General features: G+C 46.7%; 1 protein-coding gene across 3 annotated transcripts; it reads left to right on the forward strand.

Moving 5' to 3' along the window:
- Nucleotides 1-516: 516 nt before the first annotated feature.
- Nucleotides 517-24,432, forward strand: LOC147604876 (65-kDa microtubule-associated protein 1-like). Of its 3 annotated transcripts, none has more exons than XM_086793845.1 (13): nucleotides 517-786; nucleotides 1,435-1,547; nucleotides 1,762-1,965; nucleotides 2,769-3,020; nucleotides 3,115-3,333; nucleotides 3,415-3,570; nucleotides 3,674-3,830; nucleotides 3,944-4,095; nucleotides 22,962-23,049; nucleotides 23,133-23,206; nucleotides 23,305-23,379; nucleotides 23,530-23,827; nucleotides 23,946-24,432. In XM_086793845.1, the coding sequence occupies exons 2-13, from the start codon at nucleotides 1,461-1,463 to the stop codon at nucleotides 24,218-24,220; spliced, it is 2,037 nt and encodes a 678-aa protein (XP_086649971.1). In that variant the 5' UTR covers nucleotides 517-786; nucleotides 1,435-1,460; the 3' UTR covers nucleotides 24,221-24,432. The 3 variants fall into 3 exon arrangements, with proteins under 3 accessions (XP_086649971.1, XP_086649972.1, XP_086649973.1); XM_086793846.1 differs by having other exon boundaries at nucleotides 23,154-23,206; XM_086793847.1 differs by lacking the exon at nucleotides 2,769-3,020 and having other exon boundaries at nucleotides 527-786.
- The last annotated feature ends 402 nt before the right edge of the window (nucleotides 24,433-24,834 follow it).

Consider the following 24,834-nt stretch of genomic DNA (forward strand, 5'->3'; position numbering starts at 1 on the left):
AACTTGGAGTTTGTTGGATGTAAATCTCTCCCTCTCTTTGTCCCTTGTTCGGTTTCGATGTCTACCTTGGGTTTATACTTGTTTGCTCCAAATTGTGATCTAATTGACATTTTTGATTAGCTGTGCTTGTGAGAGAAAGGGCTATGGAGTAGAGGGGAGAGCGCCGTCGAGAGGGGAGGTCGATGGGGCCTACCTAGCATGGAGACAAGAGGAGGGGATGTCGGTCAGGAAGAGCCTTGCTTCCACGTGTATTCTTGGGGCCTTTGGACCTTTCAAAATCACCTATAGAAACTTTAGGACATATCAATTAATGTCTCTCTTCTATATCTTTATATCTATCTATATCTATATTATCTTACGGAAGAGTTTCATATAATCAAGTGGCACGAATTTGGAGACTCCAGAAGAAGAATTATGGAGGAGGTTGGGGCAAATTTGAATTTGGAGGATAGAATTTGAATTTAGAGGTTGGAGATGCGTCAGCCTATTTTTGCCTATTTTTGCCTCGTCATATTTCTTGCCAACAAGGGCTCGCGAATTCATCATCTTCGACGAGCAAATAAAAAGTGCACAATTCACAGATTGTTTGAGCATTTTCTTCTAACCAGCAGAAGCCTTCCTGGTTTCTTGACGCATCGCGGCAGTGTAATTAAACCCCCTAATCCTGCTCCTAATCCTTTTGCCGACCGAATAATTTGCGCTCAAGTGGTGGGCGATCATCACGAGGCCTTCCAGTGGTCCTGATTTTTCTACTTTATTTTTGAGCTTTTTGGCTGGTTTACAGAGGTAACCTTAATCACATATTCGAGTTAATCTGTGATTAAATATCTGTCAGCTAGTACTTTGATGATAAGCTGTGGAAATAGCACTTATTCAGGGTATAATTAGATTTGTCTAGTTTTTTGAGGCTTTTTTGCCGATGTTTTACATGGATAACCTTAATCACATTTCCCAGTTAATCTGGGATGACAAATCTGCCAGCTAGAATTTCAGGTCTTTGATTATGGGCTGTGGAATTCAGGCTGTAATTCACTTCAAACAAGGTTTAATCACCTACATTTCCGAGCATCTATTGATTGTGTGTTGCAGCCTATGAAGCTCTTCACCATAAAGATTTTGGTTCTTTCTTCCATGAGACTAGTTCTTTCTTTCAGGAGACCAAGAGAAGCCCCAAATTTTTTTAGTTCCCTTTCAAGCAAGTGATTTAGAGTTTTTATTAATGGCAATTATTAGCTAAGTGATTTAATCCCCTTCTAAGCATGTGATTCAGAGCTCTAAATAATAGCAGTTACCACTATGAGCCAATATGTTTAGATTCGCTTAGCATAACATATCGTGCCAAACCCTTATGGTTACTTTATTTATAGAGACCAATTTTAGACTTGTTTAGCATGTGTTTAATACCTAATGCCAACATGTTACAATGTTAAATAGGTCACATAGGCAAAAAGCTTGAATAAATGCAGTCTTATGCGGCAACAGATCAAATGAGAACCAAATTTCTGGCTATGGAGACAACATGTGACTCTTTACTGAATGAATTACAGGTTCTCTTCCTTTTTCTAAAATGTACAAGCACAAGCACTGGCACACACACACAACACTCCCAAACTTTCATTTGTATGCATACACATGTAGGTATTTTTTACCAGACTGTATTTTTTCTAGTCATATGATACCCAAAATTCTGCGCAAACTGGTAACAGATCTTTGGATGAAGCCTACGTAATAAAATGTTGATTTATTTGGTGAACTGTATAGCTTATCTGGGATGAAACTGGAGAGAATGTTGAACAGCGAGATGAGATGCTGCTACAGATTGAGCAAGAGTGCTTGAAAGTGTATCAACAGAGAGTAGACCAAGCTAAACATATGCGTGCCTTCTTGCAAGAAACCATACAGGAACTGAAAACTGAAGTAGACTCCCTTGCCTTTGTGCTGCAAGAAGATCCTCCATTGGCACAGGTCAGCATTTGTTCTGCAAAGTTGTTCTTGTGTTGGTACTGCTATTGTTATGGTGACCTATGCAGAATTTTGAAATTCTCTTGTTGTTGCATGCACGAGTCCTTAGTATCTTTACCACCATCCCCCAATGTTGACATTTAGATTTGCTTGATTTCTAACACGTGTATGCTTGCACTTCAAATTCATAAACGAGAGATCCTTGTTGAAGTAAGGGATGAATGTTCAAAGCTCAGGAAAGTTATCAAAGCTCTGCCAACAAACAACACTAGCATAAGGATTTTCAAGGCCAACCAATTGCCAACAAACAAGGCTTTGCACAAGTATATTTGTCATGCCGTCACGCTCCCCAAGTGATAAGTCATGCTGATCAACAGCATCATGCATGTCTTCAAGTATTTGCTCATCGACAGCATTTTGTACACATAGCTTAGGCCCAGCATGGTGAGCTCTCCCAATGCATATAGCTGTGGGTAGGGAGAAGAGAAGATAGAAGCATATGACATTGGTATGTCCAACACATGACAAACAGTGAACCACATGTTAAAAATTTCAAGAAGCAGGGTGCTGTAGAAAAGGGAAGGCGGGCAATATGTGGAAAGGATGGCATTGGACTTCGTTGTGCAATGTGGCTACTCTTCTCTGATGATGCCCCGTCATAGCTACTTGGAGCAAAGCACCCATGATGGGGCATGCATGTGTACATGGGGCATCTTTGTACAATGCTGGTACTTAGGTCATATCTTTTCTATACATATCTGTGAAGGTTAAGTTCACTTTCTTATGAATGTCTCCATTTTGTGCAGTTTGAAGTAGAAGGCAGTTCTCTGAAGGAGCAATTTGCAACACTGACTTGTGCGTTAAGGGAGATGTATGGAAGAAAGGAAGAACGGTTGAAAATGTTTTTGGAGATAACATCACAAATCTGCCTGCTTCAAAATGATATTGAGGGTCCCTCAGAACCTAGAGACGTGAATGATGCTGTCGACGAGCATGACTTATCACTTGGGAGGTTAGCTGAGTTGCAGGACCAGCTTGATCTCCTACATAAGGAAAAGGTTAGGTTAATAGTGCTGTTGGTTGTAGTTTTGAAGTTGAGAAAAAAATTATATTCTTTTTGCTTATATATGACATTTGATTGTGATCTCCCAGACTGATCGGCTACAAAAAGCCACGGATTCTGCCAACTCCATATACCAGCTTTGTACAGTGTTAGGCTTAAATTTCTCAGAGACAATCAAAACAGTGCATCCGAGTCTGGGCGAATCCTCCGGTAATCAGTCCACCAGAAACATCAGCAATGCTACCATGGAACACCTTTTCTGCACATTACAGAAGCTTCAAGGTGAAAAAAGAAAAAGGTTGGAAAAGGTGAGAACCTGAGCAATGGCCATCTTTGCTTTTGTGTAAGTTTCATGTCGATTTAATATTGGCTTTACATGGCATCAACAGCTACAGGATCTTGGGACCTCATTGATTGAACTTTGGAGTTTGATGGATACACCCATTGAAGAACAAGAGCTATTCCAGCATGTCACTATCAACATCGCAGCTAAAGAGAATGAGGTTACTGCTGCAGGAGCACTTTCTATGGATGTTATTGAGAAGGTTGACAAAGGATTTGAGACGTTTCTGCCTTTAATGCTTTTCCTAGTTCTGTGCCAAAAAGCTTGGAAAGACTCACATGGGTCTCTTCTCTTTTGGACTGCAGACAGAACTTGAAGTTGGGAGGCTTGATCAGTTAAAAGCAAGCAAAATGAAAGATCTGATATTAAAAAAGCAAACTGAGTTGAGAGAACTTTGCATAAAGGGACATATGCTGATCGATGCTGTTGATGGACATGTGGATTTAACTTCGTTGGAATGTGGTTTGTTATAGTAACTTTAATTTTGTGCTCTAGAGTTCATGCAAGGCGAGTATATATATACACCTTCAAGCAAGGATGACAGGATTGTACTGACTCATGTTGTGTCTTTTCAGGGGTTGTGGATTTAGCACAAATTCTTTTGAACATTGAGAAGAGAATTGGTGAAAGTAAGGAAGAAGTGTTCAGTAGGAAGGAGATTCTGCAGAAGATTGAGAAATGGAAGGGGGCGTGTGAGGAAGAGGCTTGGCTTGAAGAACACAACAAGGTGCTTCTCTTTTCTAACTAAACCCATTCGTCCAAGCTGTGTAGGTGACTTCAACCATGGAGACATTGCTGATCTGTATACTGTTCGTGATTGCTGTTCGTTTTTATAGTGGCAGACCTTAAGTCAAACAGAGCCTTACAGTTTCTGCTAGATGTCAACCCCAGTGTTCTCTATAATAATACATATGCCCATGTCTTTTTACGCACAACCATTCACAACTGATGTAAGGCTGCCTGAGAATGCACATATCAGGGACCAGGGTATTTATGTGCTGCACTGGAGCTGGGGGTCTGCAAAAACCTGATGGGCAGACAGTGTAGGGAAGTTGTGGAGCCCTTTGGTAGGCAACGTGCTGGTTTTTTAATCGAATTTAAGTTTCCAAAATTTATCTAAAGAAATTGAACTCAAGTTCTCCAAGCCCTCCACTATGTGATTGTACATGATCTTTCAACCACAAAGGCAGAGCATCAGTAGTGGAAGACCATAGCCTGAGGAGCTGGCCAGCTCATCACTCGACTGGTGGTTCTGATGGAGCTTTGGCTGCTTGAGATAAAGGGAAGAGTCAAAATCAATAGAAGAAAGGGAAAGGGGGTTCTAACGAGCTCCAAGGACAATGACAAAGACAAAGACAAAGACAAAGACAAAGACAAAGGCTGTGTTTCTCTTCTGCAGCTGCGGTGCTTGGTGCTAACTGGAGAGTGTTCGGGCTGTACGGGACGTGGAGAAGTGGGTAGAAGGCGGGCGTCATTGCTGGACACCCGCCTTGCAAGAAAGTGCAGCCTCCTCTTCAAATTGTTTTCCACCTTCACAAGACCACATGAACCTCCGAGATGGTAGATTTGATCAAGATGGCGGAGAAACCTGTGAAGATCCCCACCCTCTTGACATTCCTTGTGGAGGATAGTTGGATGGAAACAACTATGGCATTTTGGAAGGGGATGATGGAGTCTGTTTTGGAATCTTATGATTTGGCTAACTTCATCACGGTTGGAGTTCCAAGGCCAGATTTGGAGGAGGAGGAAATTTCACTGTCAGTCACGAAAGAGCGGGAGGCCCGGGCACAGTTGTGGGATCGTGTTAATGCCCGTGTGCTCTCTTTCATCTTCCTCAATTGCACACCCCAAGTCTTCCTCAATTGCACACCCCAAGTGATCAATCATATCAAACACGTGACGTTGGCTCGAGGGATTTGGCAACACTTGGCCTCTCTATACAATTGGGTATCACCCATGAAGAGAGTTTCCTTGGAAGTGCAAATGCGAGTGATGAATCCTGCAAAGTCTTCGACGATGCGGGAGAACCTCAACAAACTCCAGGCTCTTCAGCAAGAGGTTCTTCAGGTTGGGAAGGAGATATTATCAGAGGACATGGCCATCACCTTGTTCTCTCATCTGCCCTCTCAGTACTCAGCTTTCTATTCCTCTTTGATCACTAGCGGGAGGCTTAGCACCATTACTTGGGAGGAGCTTGTGCCGATGATCTTGGACCAGGAGGAGTGGTTTTTGAACCCTCCACAAGGCGGAGGTTCTAAGGCCTTGACTGGTCAGCGGTTGAAAGGCCGCAACAACAACAACAACAAGGGCAAAGGGAAGTCTTCACAGGCGAAGTCTTATCAGAAGAAGCCCGACTTGGATCGTGATGCCTTGAAGGCCGAACGGACCTGTAATCATTGTGGCTAGAAGGGTCACTAGTGGAGGAAATGTCCTCAGCGGAGCATCGAGAAAGGTGTAGATTCCTTAGTTGCAGTCGTGAAGACTCTAGCTTTTGTGCACTTGGAGATTATGGACACCGGAGCTTCATCTTCTTCGAGCAGGGAGGCGGTTGGTCTCAACGTTGGGGATACTCGAGAGTGGATTTGGGACAGTGGTGCTTCTAGGCACATGACTTCTTCCCGAGAGTTGTTACAAGACCTTTAGTGGCAAACAAGTCACATCTTTATTGGTGACAAGTCCACTATCCCGATTCATAGTGACGGCAGGTTAGAGATCGTTCCTTATGGCAGAGAGGGGAAGCATTCCTCCCCGGTTCTTTATGTCCCATCTCTTGGCTTTCATCTTTTGTTAGTGCATGAGGTTTTCAAGACTGGAATGCGGGTGGAGTTTGATGAGCATTAAGTTGCTATCCGGGGCAAAGCAATAGGCCACATTGTTTGGGAAGGCGGAGTGGAGAATGGGATTTACAAACTCTCAGCACTCTCTTCTCTTACAGGTACTTAGCTTGGTGATTTGTGGCATTTTTGTTTTGGCCACTTGAATGTGGATGCGTTGCGGTGGGCTTTTCAGGACCAGATGGTGGATGGCTTGCTAGATGTTGGCAGCAAGTAGGGACATTGCAGTTCTTGCATTTGTGGGAAGCAACATAGGGAGTATTTTTCGAAGCAAGCTACCAGGTGGGCTTCAAAACCACAGGAGTTGGTTCACACTGACTTGTGTGGGCCTATGAAGACTCCATCTTTGGGAGGAGCCTTGAATTTCATGCTGATTGTGGATGATTGTAGCAGGTTCACATGGGCGTACTTTTTGTACATAAGGACCAAGCCTTTGCTTGGTTCAAGGGTTGGTATGCTTTGGTGGAACAGGAGTCTGGATTGCACGTGAAGACTGTTCGGGCTTACAAAGGAGAAGAGTTCTCTTCCAATGCTTTTCTGTGGAGAATGGCATCAAGTGGGAGCTGGCCAATGTTGGGTCTCCTTTAGAGAATGGAGTAGTTGAGTGAAAGAACTGGATTGTGGTGGATATGGTGAGAACGATGTCGGAGCATCGCGACTTTCCTCGTCCACTTTGGGGAGAGGTTGTGGCTATGGCTGTCCATATCCTCAACTGATCTCCAGTGCCTACGATGACTCCATTTGAGGCTTATTTTGGCAAGAAACATGATGTGTTCCATTTCCGTGTTTTTGGGAGTGATATGTTCACATTCTGAAGAAGCAGAGGGGGAAGCTTGACTCTTAAGTCCCAAAAGCTTGTTTTTGTGGGATATAACTCTCTTTTCAAAGGCTACATGTTATATGACCCAGAGCGGAATGAGGTGGTTGTTAGCAAAGATGTCTTTGATGAGCATGTTCTGGCTTCCACTGTTGAGGAGCCACCATTTCTTGGAGAGCCCGATGAGTATGAGGATCAATCCCGGGCTATTGTTCAGATTTGCCACAGCAGTAGCAGGCGGCTCAGCGTTGATCGGGTACCGAAGTGGTTCTTGGATACCATTTGAGAGTCTGGTGTGACGGAGTATCCCTTCGAGTGGACCACGGAGGATGGACCTCGAAGATCGCACAGAGTTCGTGTGACAAAAGTCCGTCAGAGGAGCATTTATAGGTAAATTATGTCTTGATGTGTTGTATCATTCAGGATAAAGAGCCTACTTCAATTAAGGAAGCTGTTTCCCAGGAGACTTGGAGGAAACCCATGCAAGTGGAACTTGAGGCCATAGAGAAGAATGGGACTTGGGAGTTGGTTTCGAGGCCTTTGAAACGGTCAGTCATTGGTGTTAAGTGGGTCTACAAAACCAAGCATAAGTCCAATGGGTCCGTGGACAAGCATAAGGCCAGACTTGTGGCAAGGGTTATGCTCAGCGGCCAAGTATGTAGGCAATGAGGGCTTGTGATGTGGGTGTGCCTGCTTGCGAGAGGAGTCTCCATTTTTTTTCCCTTTGTTCCCAGTTTTGTAGGCGTGTGCCGTGGGGGCTGTTTTCTTTCCCTGGCGGACTTGTAGGAGGCGATTGGTCAAGAGGGGCCCAACTAGGGGCTGACCGACGGCAGACCGGATGGCCAAGGACGTGGCCATCCGGGGTTCAGTGGGAGAGGACGCCCATGCGGAGTCATGGGCGGCCAGGCTAGTGTGGACGGCAGGCCACACACTATATAGCCTGGGGGATGAGGGGGCTGGGTGGTGAGCCAGAGGCCAGTCGTGGGCTAGCCGACCAGCTTTGCATTGTTGTGGGGCCCTATAGGGGACTGTCGGCCCTGTTTATATAGGCCGACTCACTGTCCTCTTCCATATATATATGGGCACTTGGCACCCCCCCCCACATTGTGCCGGCTATAGAGTGTATTTACCAGAGTTTCTACAGTGCATCTCTTCTCTTGCACCTCTGTGTTTTCTGCTCTTTGTTTTTTGTCTCATTTCCGCTGCACATTCCGACATGGTATTAGAGCCCAAGGTGGCTTGAAGCTTTGGAGACGGTGAGTGCTTGCGGGGCTGCTGTGCTTGGTGCTAATTGGAGAGTGTTCGGGTTGTACGGGATGTGAAGAAGCGGGTAGAGGGTGGGCGTCATTGCTGGACAGCCACCTTGCAAGAAAGTGCAGCCTCTTCAAAATTTTTTCCTACCGGCCCTCCCTTCACAAGACCACGTGAACTCCGGAGATGATAGATTTGCTTGAGATGGCGGAGAAACTTGTGAATATCCCCACCCTCTCGATGTTTCCTTTGGATGATAGTTGGACGGGAACAACTATGGCATTTGGAAGGTGATGATGGAGTCTGTTTTGGAATCCTATCATTTGGCTAACTTCATCACGGTTGGAGTTCCAAGGCTAGATCCGGAAATTTCACTGTCAGTCACGAAAAAACAGGAGGCCCAGGCACAGTTGTGGGATCGTGTCAATGCCCGTGTGCAAGCGCTCTTTCATCTTCCTCAACTGCACACCCCAAGTGATCAATCATATCAAACACATCACGTTGGCTCGAGGGATTTGGCAGCACTTGGTCTCTTTGTACAATTGGGTATCACCCATGAAGAGAGTTTCCTTGGAAGTGCAGATGCGAGTGATGAATCTTGCAATTTGGTCTTCGACGATGCGGGAGCACCTCAACAAACTCCAGGCTCTTTAGTAGGAGGTTCTTCAGGCTGGGAAGGAGATATCATTAGAGGACATGGCCATCACCCTATCGTCTCATATGTCCTCTTAGTACTGAGCTTCCTATCCCTCTTTGATCACTAGCGAGAGGCTTAGCACCAGTACTCGGGAGGAGCTTATGCCGATGATCTTGGACCAGGAGGAGCGGTTTTTGAACCCTCCACTAGGCGGAGGTTTTGAGGCTTTGATTGGTCGGCGGTCGAAAGGCCGCAACAACAAGGGCAAAGGGAAGTCTTCACAGGCAAAGTCTTCTAAGAAGAAGCTCGACTCAAATCATGATGCCTTAAAGGCCGAACAGACTTGTAATCATTGTGGCCAGAAGGGTCACTACTGGAGGAAATGTCCTCAGAGGAGCACCGAGACAGGTCCAAATTCCTTAGTTGTAGTCGCAAAGACTCCAGCTTTTGTGCACTTGGAGATTATGGACATTGGAGCTTCATCTTCTTCGAGCAGGGAGGCGGTTGGTCTCAACGTTGGGGATACTTTGGAGTGGATTTTGGACAGTGGTGCTTCTAGGCCCGAGAGTTGTTAAAGGACCTACGGTGGCAAATAGGTCACATTTTTATTGGCGACAAGTCCACTATCCCGATTCACAGTGACGCGGCAGGTTGGAGATCGTTCTTGATGGCAGAGGGGGGAAGCATTCCTCCTCGGTTCTTTATGTCCCATCTCTTGGCTTTCATCTTTTTTCAGTGCATGAGGTTTGCAAGACTGGCATGTGGGTGGAGTTTGATGAGCATTGAGTTGCTATCTGAGACAAAGCAGTAGGCCACGTTGTCTGGGAAGGCGGAGTGGAGAATGGGATTTACAAACTCTCAACACTCTCCTCTTACAGGTACTCAGCTCGGTGATTTGTGGCATTTTTGTTTTGGCCACTTGAATGTGGACGCGTTGCGGCAGGCTTTTTGGGACCAGGTGGTGGATGGCTTGCCAGATGTTGGCAGTAGGCGAGGACATTGCAGTTCCTACATTCGTGGGAAGCAGCATAGAAAGTCTTTTTCGAAGCAGGCTACCAGGTGGGCTTCGAAAGCACTGGAGTTGGTTCACACTGACTTGTGTGGGCCTATGCAGACCCCATCTTTGGAAGGAACCTTGTATATCATGCTGATTGTGGATGATTGTAGCAGGTTCATATGGGTGTACTTTTTGCCACATAAGGACCAAGCCTTTGCTCAGTTCAAGGACTGGTATGCTTTGGTGGAAAAGGAGTCTGGATTGCAGGTGAAGATTGTTCGGGCTTACAAAGGAGGAGAGTTCTTTTCCAATGCTTTTGTGCGGTTTTGTGCGGAGAATGGCATCAAGTGGGAGCTGGCCAATATTGGGTCTCCTTTAGAAACGAAGTGGTTGAGCGAAAGAACCGGACTGTGGTGGAGATGGCGAGGATGATGTTGGAGCATCGCAACCTTCCTCGTCCACTTTGGGGAGAGGCTGTGGGTACGGCTGTCCATATCCTCAACCGATCTCCGACTGCAGTCTCCATTTTTTTCCTTTGTTCCCAGTTTTGTAGGCATGTGTCGTAGAGCTGTTTTCTTTCCCTGGCCGACTTGTAGTAGGAGGCGGCTTGCTAGAAGGGGCCCGACTAGGGGATGGGTGACCAAGCCATGCTTGGTCGTGGGCCAGCTGACCAGCTTTGCATGGTCGTGGGGCCCTTTAGGGGCTGTCAGCCCTGTTTATACAGGCCGACTGGCTGCCCTCTTCCATATATATAGCGGCACTTGCCTCCCCCACACATTGTACCGGTTATAAATGTATATACCAGAGTTTCTACAGCACGTCTCTTCTCTTGCACCTTTCCGTTTTTTGCTCTCTGTTTTCAGTCTCATTTTTGTTGCACATTCCGACAGTTACCTACGGGGGGGCTGGCCGTTCCGGCTCAATGTGCTGTTCTATTTATTGTTATGTTTTGCTTCCGCTACAGTTTTATATTTTGTTAGATTTGTCTATCTGTTTGGTTCGGTCTCGTTACAGTGGTATCAGAGCATAGGCTTTCTCGGAAGCAGAAGCTTCCTTCCAGCAATGAGGAAGAGAGAGGATCAGAAGTGGGGACTACAGTGACCAACAATTTTGCTATTGAGCATGGCCTACCTATTCGCTTATGGAATCAATCATTTGTTAAGAGCATAAGCAGTAGAGAGCTTAGTCCAAGGATTTATGGATTCACAGAATTTATCCTAAGTTTTCATGTGTCCGTGTTTTGCACTCTTTCCATATGGATATTGTGGATTATATAATCAAGCTTACAGGCAAGCGATTTGAAGATATATGTCATGACATATTATGGATATGTTGAGGAGATATTTCTTTTGGCTTCATGACGAACCCGACCAAGAAAAGCTAAGTATAGTTTGAGTTTTGCAAAGCTTTTGCTTGTTCAGTGATCAAAATACCACCACGGAGTGCATGTGGTAGAGTGAATTTGAGCCCACCTCTCCTCCAAGGTGTGAAGTACCAACACGAAGTGTATGTGGTAGAGTGAACTTGAGCCCACCTCTCCTCCAAAATGTATGCTCTGAGTATCGACACGAAGTACATGTGGTAGAGTGGACATGACGCCTTGTGGCAGGGAACTTGTGTCTACACCAAGGGTGATGTGGATTAACATCTCGTTGCGGGAGGGGACTGTGTCTATGCCAACTGTGGATGAAATAATTCATGAAAGGGTGGTAGCCCTGATGAGTGATTCTGTGAACTCATGAAAGAGTTGGTGACTCTAGTGAGTTAGCATCTAGACTCATAGAAGGGTTGGTGACCTTAGTGAGTAAAGTCTCGAGGAAAGAGGAAACTCTGGCAAGCATTTATGGTTTCATGGAAGGGTCGTTGCCTTGGTCAACCATATGGACATGTGAACTTGTGAAGCATGTTTGGCTTGGACATGTGTATGGATCATAGGAGTGGTGCAGCGTGCTCTTATGCAGTCCAATGGCATGGCAAGATATTTTGTGGCTATGTATTTTTCTTTTTGCAGGTACTTAAATCTACTTATGGATTTAAGAATATTTGGGACACAATTGGCTCTTGTGCCTGTGTCTGACTATTATCATAGGATATGGATATAGTTTCTTTCTTGATACAATTGTCTCTTGTGCCGTATTTCGGATTGTGGATTTGGATCTGCTAAACTCGAAGGATATTTCATTAGTATCAGGCTTATGCAGTTGCGGTCAATTGTTTTATAAGACGGCGGGGATGTTACCATTTGGTGCCTTCACCAGTCTTGACCAATGTTTCACACATTGAGCGGAGCCAAGGTGTGAACGGGGATTTCCACAAATGCAGGCAAGATTTGTTAAGGAACATAGGGTGGCAGACCACTGTGTTAGGCAAAGGTTTGTTATAGAATATGTTTGGAAGACTTATACAGCTTTTTCAGGTTCAAAGATGGACCACGGAACATTAGTTTTGTGGATTTTTATTGATTTATATGGATTTATAAGGTTAATGAGTGTATGTGTACACACTCACTGAAGTTGGGCGGCTAGGACAGTAAAAAGCAGGGTGCTTTCTTTTGGGTGTTTATTTTTATGGCTGGGACACTAAAAGTGGCTGATTTTTATAATTTATAGCTTTTTTGCTAACAAAAACATAAGTTTTGGTATTATTAGCCAAGGCAGAGCTTCTTTAAGGAGGTCGATTCCTGAAAAGGGGGCGGCAAGGCTGAAGCGCATCTCTCACCTGTTGGGGGGGGGGGGGGTGCGGGCCACATAGCAGGCCGGCTGGTTGATTTTCCCTCTCTCTCTCTCTCTCTCTCTCTCTCTTGGACAGATACATATCAGGTCGACTTGCTTTTCTGGGGCGGCTGACAGACCAGGCCGACCAGCTCTTTATCATCGCTTGCTCTCTCTCTCTCTCTCTCTCTCTCATATACAATAGGTTGGCTGCAGATAAGGCTCCCTATCCCCTGCCCAGAACTGGGCGTACAGCAGTGTTTGCTATTTTCTTCCCATCACTCTCATCTGGCCCATACATGGGGCTGTTATGGAGCTATTCCAGGGTTGATTTGTGGCTTTGTTTTGGAGCTGTTTTGGCATGGAGTTCGGGACTATTTTGGCAATGTACTGGGCTGTTTTATGGATTGTATATGAGCTGAAGTCATAGACTGTTTTGGATTGACCATGGACATGGAGTATGGCAGGAAAAGCTTCGAGTAGATCTCCTTGCAAAATCGTGGAAATCTGGTGCTGAAGGCATTTGCACCTTGGAAATCTTGTAAAAACTTCTTTGAAGTAATAAAGGAGTTACCTACAGGGGGCTGGCCGTTCCGGCTTAGTGTGGTGTTCTATTTATTGTTATGTTTTGCTTCCGCTACAGTTTTATATTTCTGTTGTGCAAAAGAAGAGTATTCTGTTGGATTTGTCTATCTGTCTGGTCCGGTCTCGTTACAAACGAGCCATCCTTCTTTTGCACTAGAAGCACTGGAGAACAAAAGGGTGAAGAACTAGGCCGTATCAACCCCTTTGCTAGTAAGTCTTGTACTTGTGACATAATCTCTTCTTGTTGTACTGCACTCACACGGTAGGGAGGACGATTCTGGGGTTACCTCCTTGGAATCAACTCTATCACATGATCCTTTGGTTGCTTAGGAGGCAACTCTCCTGGAATAACATCCGTGAAGCAATCCTTGTATCCCTCTAGAAGCTATAGAGTTCAAATCTTTCACTGAGTCTTCACTCTTATTCTTTAGAAAGATCATATACGTGAAGATGGAAGACTTTATTGCTTTGGAAATAGATACATGGGATACAATAGGGATGGTATCTCCCTTCTTCTTTGCTACAATAGTGATATCCTTATTCTTATGCTTAAAAGAAATAGTCCTCGGGAATTTTGATAATAGCACTCTTGCTATGGAACTATGGCATCACATCCGAGTGCTTCAAAGGTGAAGTATAGAAATCCTCATAGTCCACATAACCCTAGACATGAATCCTCAACTTACCAATGATAGGTGTTACTGCCACTGCATCACCATGAAACACTTGTTTCGCATGCAAGGCTGGTCCTATCTTCTCGGGTTTGATACCCAACTATTCCGCAAGCTCTATAGAAATGAAATATCTATGGCTTTCATGTCAAACCACTAGAGCATTCTTGTCCCGCACTTTGTCCCAAGAGAGGCACTCTCTAGCCTTGGGTTCTGAAGTGTTTCCCAACACATCGAGAATCCCACCAACCATTGGCTTAGACTTTTCCTTGGACTTTACATGCTATCTAGGTCCCTTAGGATGATCTTGACACTCGGCCAACATGTGCCCTTCTTTGCCACATCTAAAGCATTTCCCTTCCTTGTGGTAGACCACTATTTGCTCATTGATCAAGTTGTGCTAGTAGTTTAGAATACCCCTCGACTTCATAGGTTGAAACCTATTCTTGGAGTTGTCTTGCTTCTCAAGTACCAAAGACTTTTGATCTCCAATACTTGTCTTTTTCTTTGGTTCGTCTACCATCATGTAGACCCTAGCAGCAACTGAAGCTTAATGCATCAAATTTTGGATGGTATCATTCGGGCATACATTCACAAAATCTCGAATGTTGTCATGCAAACCTGTCCGATACTTTTTACCTTCGCTTCAAAATATTTCGAAGGTTTCGAAATGACGAAACATGTTTTTTTGTGACTATGATGAATAGAGATTCTTTTTTTTTTGGGAATAGTCGAACTTGATCTACGTGCCCCCCGAATCGATCTGGGTTTTTTGCTGGTGCCTCCTTTCCTTCCTTGCATCTCTTTTGCCTTCGCCTGTGCCCCTCCCCCCCCCCCCCCCCCACTTGAGCCCTGCACCCTTTCGCCTCCACTTGTGTTTTCTCGTCCCCTCCGTCTTCTTTTGGCAGCGCCTTCAGTTCTTGGGTAGTTATCTTTCGGCAAGTCTCGGCCTCTTTTGGTCTTCGGCCCTAGGAGGACTCCATGGGAGTCGCTCTGTCATCCTTGATCGTGGCTGCCGTAACTCGCTTATCTTTCTCTGAAGCAGACTTGTAGCTTCTCACTACGACTGTTGCATCCCTAGAGGCCTCCACTCTGGTATGCAAGATTGTCGGTAGCTGCCCTACGCGCGGACACCTCAGAGATCTTCTTTAGGCTAGCCTCCTTGGTGGGCCTGCAAAGATCACAGACATTCATCCTTTGGGCCATGGCTACTACTAGATTGAGTTTGACTCGCCAAGCGGTGTTAGATCGAGTCATGTAGCTGAGCCCCATTGCATTGCGTACGGCCTAGGCCTTCTTTGCACGGTGGTAGTACGTCTTCGACCCCGCATCACACCCTCGCTGGCGTTTCAGGATTTCTTGTGACAGTCTGCTTCCTAGGCCCCAGGAAGGAATACCTTCCTCTTCTCCCGGTGATCGGTGGAGCCATTGGGAGAGTGATGGAATCCCCACCCATTGCTGCTTCGTCCCTCGCACAGGTGGCTGGGATTCCATCTCTCTGCATCTGTATTACCTCGCCGGAGACAATGCCCCATGTTATATCCATTCCTTGCCTTCGAAGAGACCCCATCATTCAACGAGAGTGGACTCAGGCCTTCCCGACCAGTGTTTCATTTGTAGACAGATGGGACACCTTTCCAGAGCTTGTCCTTGGCGCCAATCCAAGAGACCGCCTCCGGTGGTTCCCCCACAGTCCCCGTTCAAATTCTCACCAAGGGATCGAGAGAAAGGTTGGCCCTCAGACAGCCGAGCACTAAGACTCGACCGCAAACGGCTCTATTGTCGGAGAGTGGTGGACCATTGGCCTGCTTCAAGGCCGTTAGCCGACTACCTGAGCTGAGCGCCGTCGCACGCGCGCTAGGTTGGCAGAGTATAGAAGGATTTGGTTTTGTCAGAGAACCATTTCGAGCATTTATGGTAGCACCCACCCGTCAGTGATGGGCCCCCTCCAGTCACTGTGAGGGTCCCTCCGGCCCCTCCGGTTTGGTGGCCGCTTCCTCGTCGAGATCCCTCCTCCGGTTCTTAGTTTCCAGTGAGGCTAGCTAGCCCCATTGAACTCCTGCGATGAGCCCCTCCCAGCACCCTCCCTCTTCGATGGATCACTCCCAACCGCTCCCATCTCCCTCGTCTCCACCTCCTCCTCTTCCCCCCCCCCCCCCTCCTCTTCCATCCTCGCCTCCGAATCTTCCCACATCAGTCCCCTTTGTCCCGTCCTTGTCCTTTGAGCCCGCACTCCCCCCTCCCTCCACCTCTCTAGAGCACTCCCGTTGCCCTCCAGTAGCACCCGACCTGGAGCGGAGACAGCCCGCGAGCTCCGTCCGCCGCTTGATTCATCGATTCTCAAAGCCAATAGAGATGACCATCGCTGCTTCCTTGGTGAGGGCTCTCTCGCCAGAGTCCCTAGGTGGGCCCCCCAGGATCTTGGGGCTGCCTGTGAATTACAGTTTCTTTTGACGTCTTCCGGCAGAAGGGACATGTTTTTTTGAGGAGACAATAGCTCCCATTCGGATATGTGTGGTGTTTCATCACTCTAGACCTTCTACGCCAGAGGGTGGCGCGATGATCTTCTCCTTTCCCTTGAGTGAAGCCTTGGGGATGGAGTGGGATTTGGAGTCGGTGGCTGCCGCCATCTAGGGGCAGGCAGTAGAGCTCTCACACCATCTACACAATCTACACATCCCGAAGTGCTCACCCACCTCTTGCCATTGGCCAAGATGGAGCTTGGAGGCTCAGGCCATCGAGACCAAGACATGGAGGTGGTGTCCTCTAGCTTGGAGGTGTTGCTCTTTGTGTTCCTTCATATCTTTTTCGCACTATCCCTCCCCCCTTCTTACAGATACCTTCATTGTGATCGATGGAGTTCGGAGTATGCTTATTCTTGCGCTCGGACAGAGTGGCACCACATGGAGGACAGGATCCGCACCCACTTGGTGTGCCTTCTCCCCAAGACTGATTGTGGTTATTCCCCATCTAAACCCATGCCCAAGACTCTTGGAGTGGAGGGCAGTTCCGATAGTTCCGCCTCCCATAGAGATTGATATGCAAATAGCTTCATGGAATATTTAGGGTTTAGGGGGGGCTCAATGCTTTTAGAGGCAAGGCGTCCTCAGAGGAGAGCTTCACAGAGTTACAGTTGGGGGAACGCCACAACATGTAGAGCCATCTTTTGGAGCACAGTCTGTTAGGCCCTTCCTTACACTGACTTTTGTGCATGGGTGGAGACTTTAACATGATTGAGGCAGCAGAGGACAGACTTAGAGGAGGCACGGCTATAGTTTCAGGCGCAAAGTACTTTGCATGGGAGGAGTTGATCTTGGCACTTAGGGGACAGGGTCCTTGGCATTTCCCAAAGTTTGGGCATAGTCCCAGGAACGTATGTTTCTTGCGGTCTGATAGGAGGAGCACTAGCCCCAACCTCTCTCGACATCGCATCTCATCACATCTATTCACATCACATCTCATTTCTATGCAAGTTTCCAGTTTGATTTTCTTTTGAATACAAGGAGTATTTCTTGAATCAGTATCCCCAAAACTTCTTGATCGGAGTTCTGAATTTTATACCAGAATTCCTCGAATTCTATAACCTTGATCCACAGATCAATTCGAAGGGTCTCAAACTTAATTTCAGATTTGGCGGGAGTTTTGAGTGTATTTTTCTAAACTGGTCACACCTTCTTTCCTCAAAACTGACGAAAGAGCTTGGTCTTGGTCATAGTCTGATTCAAGGTTCAAGTCGGATAAGATTTTTCCTATGTGGATGAGTGGGCTTGCGGCCGTGGAGGCACGATCGACATCTTGGCGGGCACTACTTTCTCCTATCACGCTCTGGTTATTCTGTCCTTAGAGGACCCTTGGAGGCTGGACAGGCACGCAAGCACTAGGATTCCGGACTGCCTTATTCAGGACCTCGAGATCTGCAGCAAGATAGAGTAGATATGGGCGGGGCTGGATTTTATTTCAGGCTCTGCCGCATGCACCTTGGATCTGGGCCTTGGTGAGATCAGTAGCTTTTTGCAGGAGGCAAGTCAGAGCAGATTGGAGGGATTTCGTTAGCAAGAGAGGAGTCTTAGGAGGGGTCTTGCTTCTTTCCAGCGGCTTCAAGAGAGTTCCCCTTATACCTTGCGGATTGAGAGTTAGCTTGTTGCCACCCATACGGAGATCAGATCTATCGAGGAGAGGAGGGTAGAGTACAGGTATCATGTGAGAGCTTTCTTTTGGTGATAGAGTCAAGGGGACTTCTTTGAGATTGTAGGCCCCCATAGGTGGAGAGATAGTATTCACAGGTTGCGTGGCGAGGATGGAGCTATTGTTTCTGACCCCCCCCCCCCACTCACAATGTGAGTGCCATTGCCACTGATTTTTTCTGATCTCTCCTCATGGGTGCCCCATTATCCCCACAAGTGATGGATGCGCGCGGTAGGGTCTGGTGGCACACGAGAGAGGTGGTTCCCCCCGCTTTTCAGTCCTCCTTATTGACTCCCTCATTGCAGAGGAGTTGGCGGAGTCTTTGACGGCTCTTCCAAGGGGCAAATGCCCGAGGGCGGTCGGGCTTCCAGTTTCTTTCTTTCTTCGCCCATTGGAAGGCGGCCTTCGAGCAACCTTCAATGAGATTATGACCATAGGTGCCATGCCAAAGAGGCTTTCAGAGGGTTTGATACACTTGATTCCTAAGGAGGGTGGTGAGAGATTGGAGATTCGGCAGTGGAGCCTACAAGATCTTGGCCAAGGCCATTAGTTGGAGACTTCAGCCTTTCCTCCCTGACTTGATCCATGACACTTAGACAGGCTTTGTTCAGGATCAGAGCATTCTGGACAACATCTTCACCTTCTCGGAGGCGATTGGTTTGGCCAGGATGTGGCAGCAAGACCTCATAATGCTACTCCTAGACTTTGAGAAAGCTTACGATAGGGTTGATTGAAGCTTTCTGGAGGGCACGATGAGCCGGATGGGGTTCCCAATGGAGTGGATCCGTGGTGTTTCAAGACTTTACTCAGCCTCTCACAATCAGCTTCTCATTCAAGGAGCCCAAGGTGACAGATTCCCCTTTTTCGCGCTCAGTCCGGCAGGGCTGTCCTCTGGCACCTTACCTTTTCCTACTCGTTGTGGAGACCATGAGAAGTTTTTTGTTAGCTTAGGAAACGGGGCTCCAGGGATTGCGTCTCCCCCTTTCTCCTCAGGAGGAGTTGTTGGACTCAGAGTTTGCACATGACACAACAGCTTACCTGTCAGGAGATGTGGGGAATCTCCAGAGATTTGTTGAGGTGATCGAGATCTTTTGTCGCGCATCAGGAGCGTAGATCAACTGGCACAAGTCGTGTGGTTTTTGGGTAGGCTCTACACCCGCCCTGACTTGGCGCCTAGTTGAGGCTTTCCAGTGGATCTCGAGGGGCACTCCAATCAGCTATCTTGGATGCTAGGCGGGCATCAATATCTCTCTAGAGCAGCAGCTCGCCCCTCTCCATTTTGGCATTTGAAAGAAGCTTTTGTACTAGAGTTCTACGAGACTCTCCTTAGCTGGTCGAGGAGTGGTGGCAGACGAGGTCCTCCTTGCCACCATGTGGTACATTACTTCTGTTGGGCCTTCTCCCGAGCATGCATTGGTCAGGTATAGCGGTTGATCCAGAACTTCTTGTGGGCTAGCACTGACGGGAGGTCCGCCCGGGCCAAGGTGGCATGTAGAGTGATCATTCAGCCACGATGCAGAGGGGCATCATTGACTCTGCTATTCAGAGCCGTGCCTTGTTGGGCAAGTTGATTGTTAGAGGACTTCTTCTCGATGGTGAGCCTTGGAAGGACTTCCTCTTGGCTCGGATTTCAGCCCGCACCTGAGCCTAGGGAGCCCTTGGCCACAGAGTACTAGATGGATCGTCACAGAGATGAAGGCCCGTGGATTTAGCTGAGCTTTTGAGGACAGATTTGCAACCAGCTTGCTTAGGCCGGCCCTTAGGCACGACCCTTAGGCAGCTAGCTCCGGTAGCCTCAGAGGAGCATCTTCGGCAGCTTGTGATCAGGATCCATTTACCCAAGGGCCATATGTTGGGGGCCCGACCTCATGTATCATTGGGTGCGTTGAGCATAGGACCCACTAGGTCCCTTGGAGATTGGCTTGTACACAGGTAGCTGTGTGCGGAGGTTCCCGAGAGAGGCCTGGCAAGGATATGGGGTAGAGATAGGCTCAGCCTCAACATCGACTTTGCTATTTATCAGGGGTGGTTGACACCTATCCGAGACCCGATCCCCCCACAGTGGGTAGGAGTGATTACTAGGCATGATATTCTATTAGCAGTCCATGGAGAGAATGAGGGCTATGGTTTGCTCACTTTTTCTATTGGTCCCCATGGTAGATTAGAGAGATCTGAGCCCCCCTTGGAGGATTTCAGTGGTTGCACCTTATAGAGGGTAAGGGTGATTGGATTTCAGGCACATGAGTGGCACGTAGACCCCCCGCCGGCCAAGGTGGCTAGGGAGAGACTCTGGTGGCTATGGATTTGGGAGAGCCGACCTCTCACGCGCCTCCAGTGGGACCCAGGAGAGTGGACTTGGCCTAATCTTGCTTATCGAGAGGAGACTGTGGATGCCCCCTTTTTGCATACACAACACAGCTAGGCCATAGGATTCAGATGCCAGAGATTGACGGCACCTCGGTAGTAGCAGTACATTGGCAATCATAGGGCCTCTCCTAGCATTTTCTCTTAAATTTTTGGCTCGTGGTTGGCCATTGGAGGTCGACCAACAGCTTGCTCGAGGTGCGGCCACCCAAAGGAGTCTCAGCGACACTGTCTTTGGGATTGCTTGAAGGCTCAGTAGGTCTGGCAGTGGATTCTCTGCATCTTGACGATGGATAGGTCACAGGATCTCGACCCGTATCATTACATGGGGCACTGTTGCTTGGGCTCCCACAGAGGCGGAGGTTGTCAGGGCTTATGAGGAGGATGGTGGGGGGCTAGCCTTTCAGGTCTCTCATCTCCGCATTTCGGCAGTACCAGTCACAGCCCCATCTACTGACCTTTGGAGACGGGGCTCATGTCAGAGATGGGAGATTTGTAGTAGCATTGCAGCTTGGCACATATGGCGAGCTAGATGCAACGAAACCATCGAGGGTACCCACCCTCTGCCTGTGGAGTCCATCAGGAGCATTTGGCTCGACATCATCCGTACCCTCTGCAGTCAATTGGGGAAGTTGCAGGGGGGTTTCAATCGCATGCGAAGGCGGCGGGAAGCTTTCTTGAGGCTTTGGCGGCTTGGGCCTTATCTCACGACAGAGGTGGTGATGCCACTTGGCATTACAGACCACCTATGTGGCTGTTCTCCCTCCTCCCCCCCCACTCCGCTTGTATGAGATAGCCTTCTCCTCATAGAGCAGCTAGACGGAGGAGAAGTGCATCTTTCCCCACCTCTTGATTATGTGTTCGCTGCCCCGTATATGGAGGCGAGTTTGTATCTAGCGCTTCGTCGTTGTATCTAGTGCTTTGTGGCTGTTTTTCTTTATTAACTAATGGAAGGATCTTTTTCCCGGACCCAAAAAAAAGAGTTTTTTTTTTTGAAAGAGATGTGCATACGTGGGTACAACCATGGTATACAGGCTGTGCAGTAACTGTTTGCCGTACAGCAGTAGGTGGTCCTACATAAGCCATATAGTCTATACGGGTGCAGTCCGTACAGGTGTAAGGGGATGAACAGGGTGGTCAGCAGATGCTGTCCGCACAGCAGTACAGAGGCGGTACAGCCATGTGGCAGTTTTTCCATGCAGTATATCTGGTTGTACAGGGCATCTGGGACAGCCCAGGGTGCGGGCAGCGTGAAGAGGAAGGGTCAAAAGAAAAAAGCTAGGCGCCTAGGAAAAAGGCAAAGTGTTATTTTTGGGGACACTCACATTAAAAAAAGCACACATTAAAATCATAACTTTTCTATTTGAAAAAGTTCTTATGTGAGAAGCATGGCTTGTGGGATGATTATGAGTGTTTTTTTTAACACTCATATGGAAATTCATTCACCTTGAAAAAAAAAAACTTGGCTTCTTGTGTAAAGTAGGGATTTTCCCTCTATTTGTAGACAACAAAAGTGTGCTTTGAAAAAAGCATGCTGAAAGATTAATATTAGCACTTAGAAAAGCGTGCTTGGAAAAAGCATAAGATGAGCATACATGGGAGGCATTTATGTTTTCACCAATTTTGAACGAATCTTTGATTGATTTTGTGGAGGTTGAATTAGATCTTGGTAGAGATGCCCGTATGCATGTCTTTAAGAAACTATTTTACTGGAGAAATAAATGTCTATGGTCGACGTTGCCTGTGCTGGAACTAGTTTATGAACCTAGATTCCCTGTGCTGGAACTTAGAACTTAAAAGGTATGTATCTGGGTGTAGATAAGATTTCTTGTTGAAATATAGCAAATTACAGTTCATGCTAGTCATTCTATCAAAGGTGTTCGGCATAGGACACAATTTTGGCTTGATAGGAGCATACTACCCGGGATGAGGGTGCTTTTATATATACTTATTTATTGAAATATGTTTAGGAGATCTTGGAAGGATTCTCTCGTTGGAATCCCCTTATAATACTGCCTTGAGTGTAAAGATCATAGCTGAAGTGTTGGCTAGCTCACCATCCAATGATAGCTCCCTGTGGAGCACCCCTAAGCTTGATGCTAGATCAATACCAAGATCAAGGTGAGATGTTTGCCCAAAATCCTTAGAGTCAAAGTGTAAGGCCATTGGCTAGAGCTTGAATGGTGCCTAATCAGGCTCCTTGTCCGTTGGGTGTCCATCTAGTGTAAAGCCTTATTGTCAACCCTGGTGGGTTTGGATTGCAAAAACTACAGAAGAATCCGTAATTTTATTTGATGAAAGTCATCGGCTAGAGGTATGGTTCATCAATCCTGCTCCCATGGTCGTTGTTGCTTCATTGTTGTGATGGCTGTGGATGTATGGAGGGGTATCCCATCCGAGGCTTCTTGTTGGACAAAAGCCCTTGTTGACTCTAGTGATGGAACCGGTCTTACAATGGTCTGCTATGACTTTGATGGCTTTATCGGTTGATTATATGTGAATATCACAATAGTGATTTATCCGTAATTGATTTTACCACAGGATGAGAACCGCTATGGTGCCACTCGAGGAGCATATATAAACTTGAAGAGAGCTGAGCAGGCTCGTGCAATTGTGTGCAAGCTTCCTGGTAAGTTCTTTGAGTGACTCCCATAAGGAGGGTTGTGTATGTGTTCAACTGTCATTGCATTTGAGCTGATTCTTTTCTTGCAGTCCTCATTGAGTCACTCACAGGAAAGATCAAATCTTGGGAAGAAGAGAGGGGCAAACCTTTCCTTTACAATGAGGTATGCCTTTATAATTATAATTATTATTATTCACATACGTACATATTTGACAGCTATTTCCATGAAGAAGTATGTTTGATTTCCACTCAAATGAGCAGGTGCGACTCATTTCAACCTTAGAGGAAGAGAATAAGCTCAGGCAAGAGAGAGAGAGGGACAAGCAAAAGCAGCGGGTATGAGGTTTTAAATCCTGTGTATGCTATTTACAAGGGTTGCATGATAGCAATCAACTTGTTATGAGCTTTTTTTGGCTGCATTCAACTAAACATGAGAAGAAGTAAATGGCATATAGAAAATTAATTTTTTAAGTGTTAAATATGCAGGACCAAAAGAGGTTACAGGAGCAGTTTGGCAATGAGAAAGAGATGACTTTTGAGACAAATTCGAGTTCAAGTACTAGAACCCCTGTGAAAAAAAGCATACTGAATAGCCCAGCTAGCCAGCATGTGTCGGTGAGCAGCTCAAAGGTGCGGCCAGGAGCCCAAGAGTTGTTGACAAGACTATGTGCCAAAACTGTTTTGCGACAACAACAGACACCTAGCTGGTGGAAAGAGACCAGGAAAGAGAGCATGGGATGCAAGGCGGCACTCACAAACTGCGATGATAAACTCTCACTTGCAGGTAAGCAGCTTGAAATGACATCAACTTTCATGATCTTGGGAAGCTCAGAGGAATAATCTCTTCATTCAATGGTAGGTTCAAGAGTTTTTGAAGTAGTTTTTTGGTAATGGGTTTTCAGGAAAACGGAAACCTTTATCTCCAGTTTCAGCGCCTCCTCGAACAAACTCTTTGTCATCATCAGCTTCCAAGTACAAGACACCTTGCAGTCCAAGGACCATTGCTGCCAGAAATTGTTTTGTGCCTGCAGCTTCTATTGTTTATTCAGGTAGAAAGGATGGTGAACTTACTCTTCACCAGCAAGTCTCTCTCCAGCAACACCATCCTTCTGTGGAATATTCATTTGAGGAAAAGAGGCTCTTTAGTGCCAGTTTAGATGTGCTTTGTAACACCTAGGCTGCATGTGCCACCACTTTTAGGTCATGTGCTGGCCAATCAAAAGAGGCTGGCCACCACACAGTTTCACCAATAAGTGCCAAGATGCCTTGCTGATTTGCTACCGCTCTCGGCATGTGTGTAGCCATACCAATTCTTTCATTATGCATACATGTCAGAAAAAATATGTTGATTAATGAGCCTCCTACAATTGGTTCTTTCAGTGCACCAAATCAAATTTACAAGTGGCACAGAGAGAGAGAGAGAGAGAGAGAGAGAGAGAGAGAGAGAGAGTCTACTAAGGACCCAAGGGCCTATGAGACCAAAGTGATACAATAATGTCCATCGCATATCTCATCATTAAATGGAAAATAAAACAGAAAGAAAACATAAATATAGCTATCTCACTGGGGTGATACAAAACTGTCCATGGAAACTCATCATGGAATACGAAGAACATAAAAACATGGAAGCAACATCAGCTCCGAGCAGATGGTATACCACTCTCCAAAATGTCAAGCATGTGGCTGACGAGTATGGCCGAGAGGTCTCCCTCAGCTATGTCAGGTGGAAAGGTGGCTCGATGATGGCGGTGGAGCATGTCCTGGATCTAGAGCTGATGAGGTGATCGTGGC

This window comes from Cibotium barometz, chromosome 60 (assembly GCF_041138505.1).
Source record: "Cibotium barometz isolate CiBa-2024 chromosome 60, ASM4113850v1, whole genome shotgun sequence".
Lineage (NCBI taxonomy): Eukaryota > Viridiplantae > Streptophyta > Polypodiopsida > Cyatheales > Cibotiaceae > Cibotium > Cibotium barometz.

Coding starts and splice junctions, on each gene's coding strand:
- LOC147604876 (XM_086793845.1), top strand. CDS start 1,461: ATGCAGTCTTATGCGGCAACAGATCAAATGAGAACCAAATTTCTGGCT. Junction 1,548..1,761: donor CTTTACTGAATGAATTACAG/GTTCTCTTCCTT, acceptor TGAACTGTATAG/CTTATCTGGGATGAAACTGG. Junction 3,334..3,414: donor AAAGAAAAAGGTTGGAAAAG/GTGAGAACCTGA, acceptor TGGCATCAACAG/CTACAGGATCTTGGGACCTC.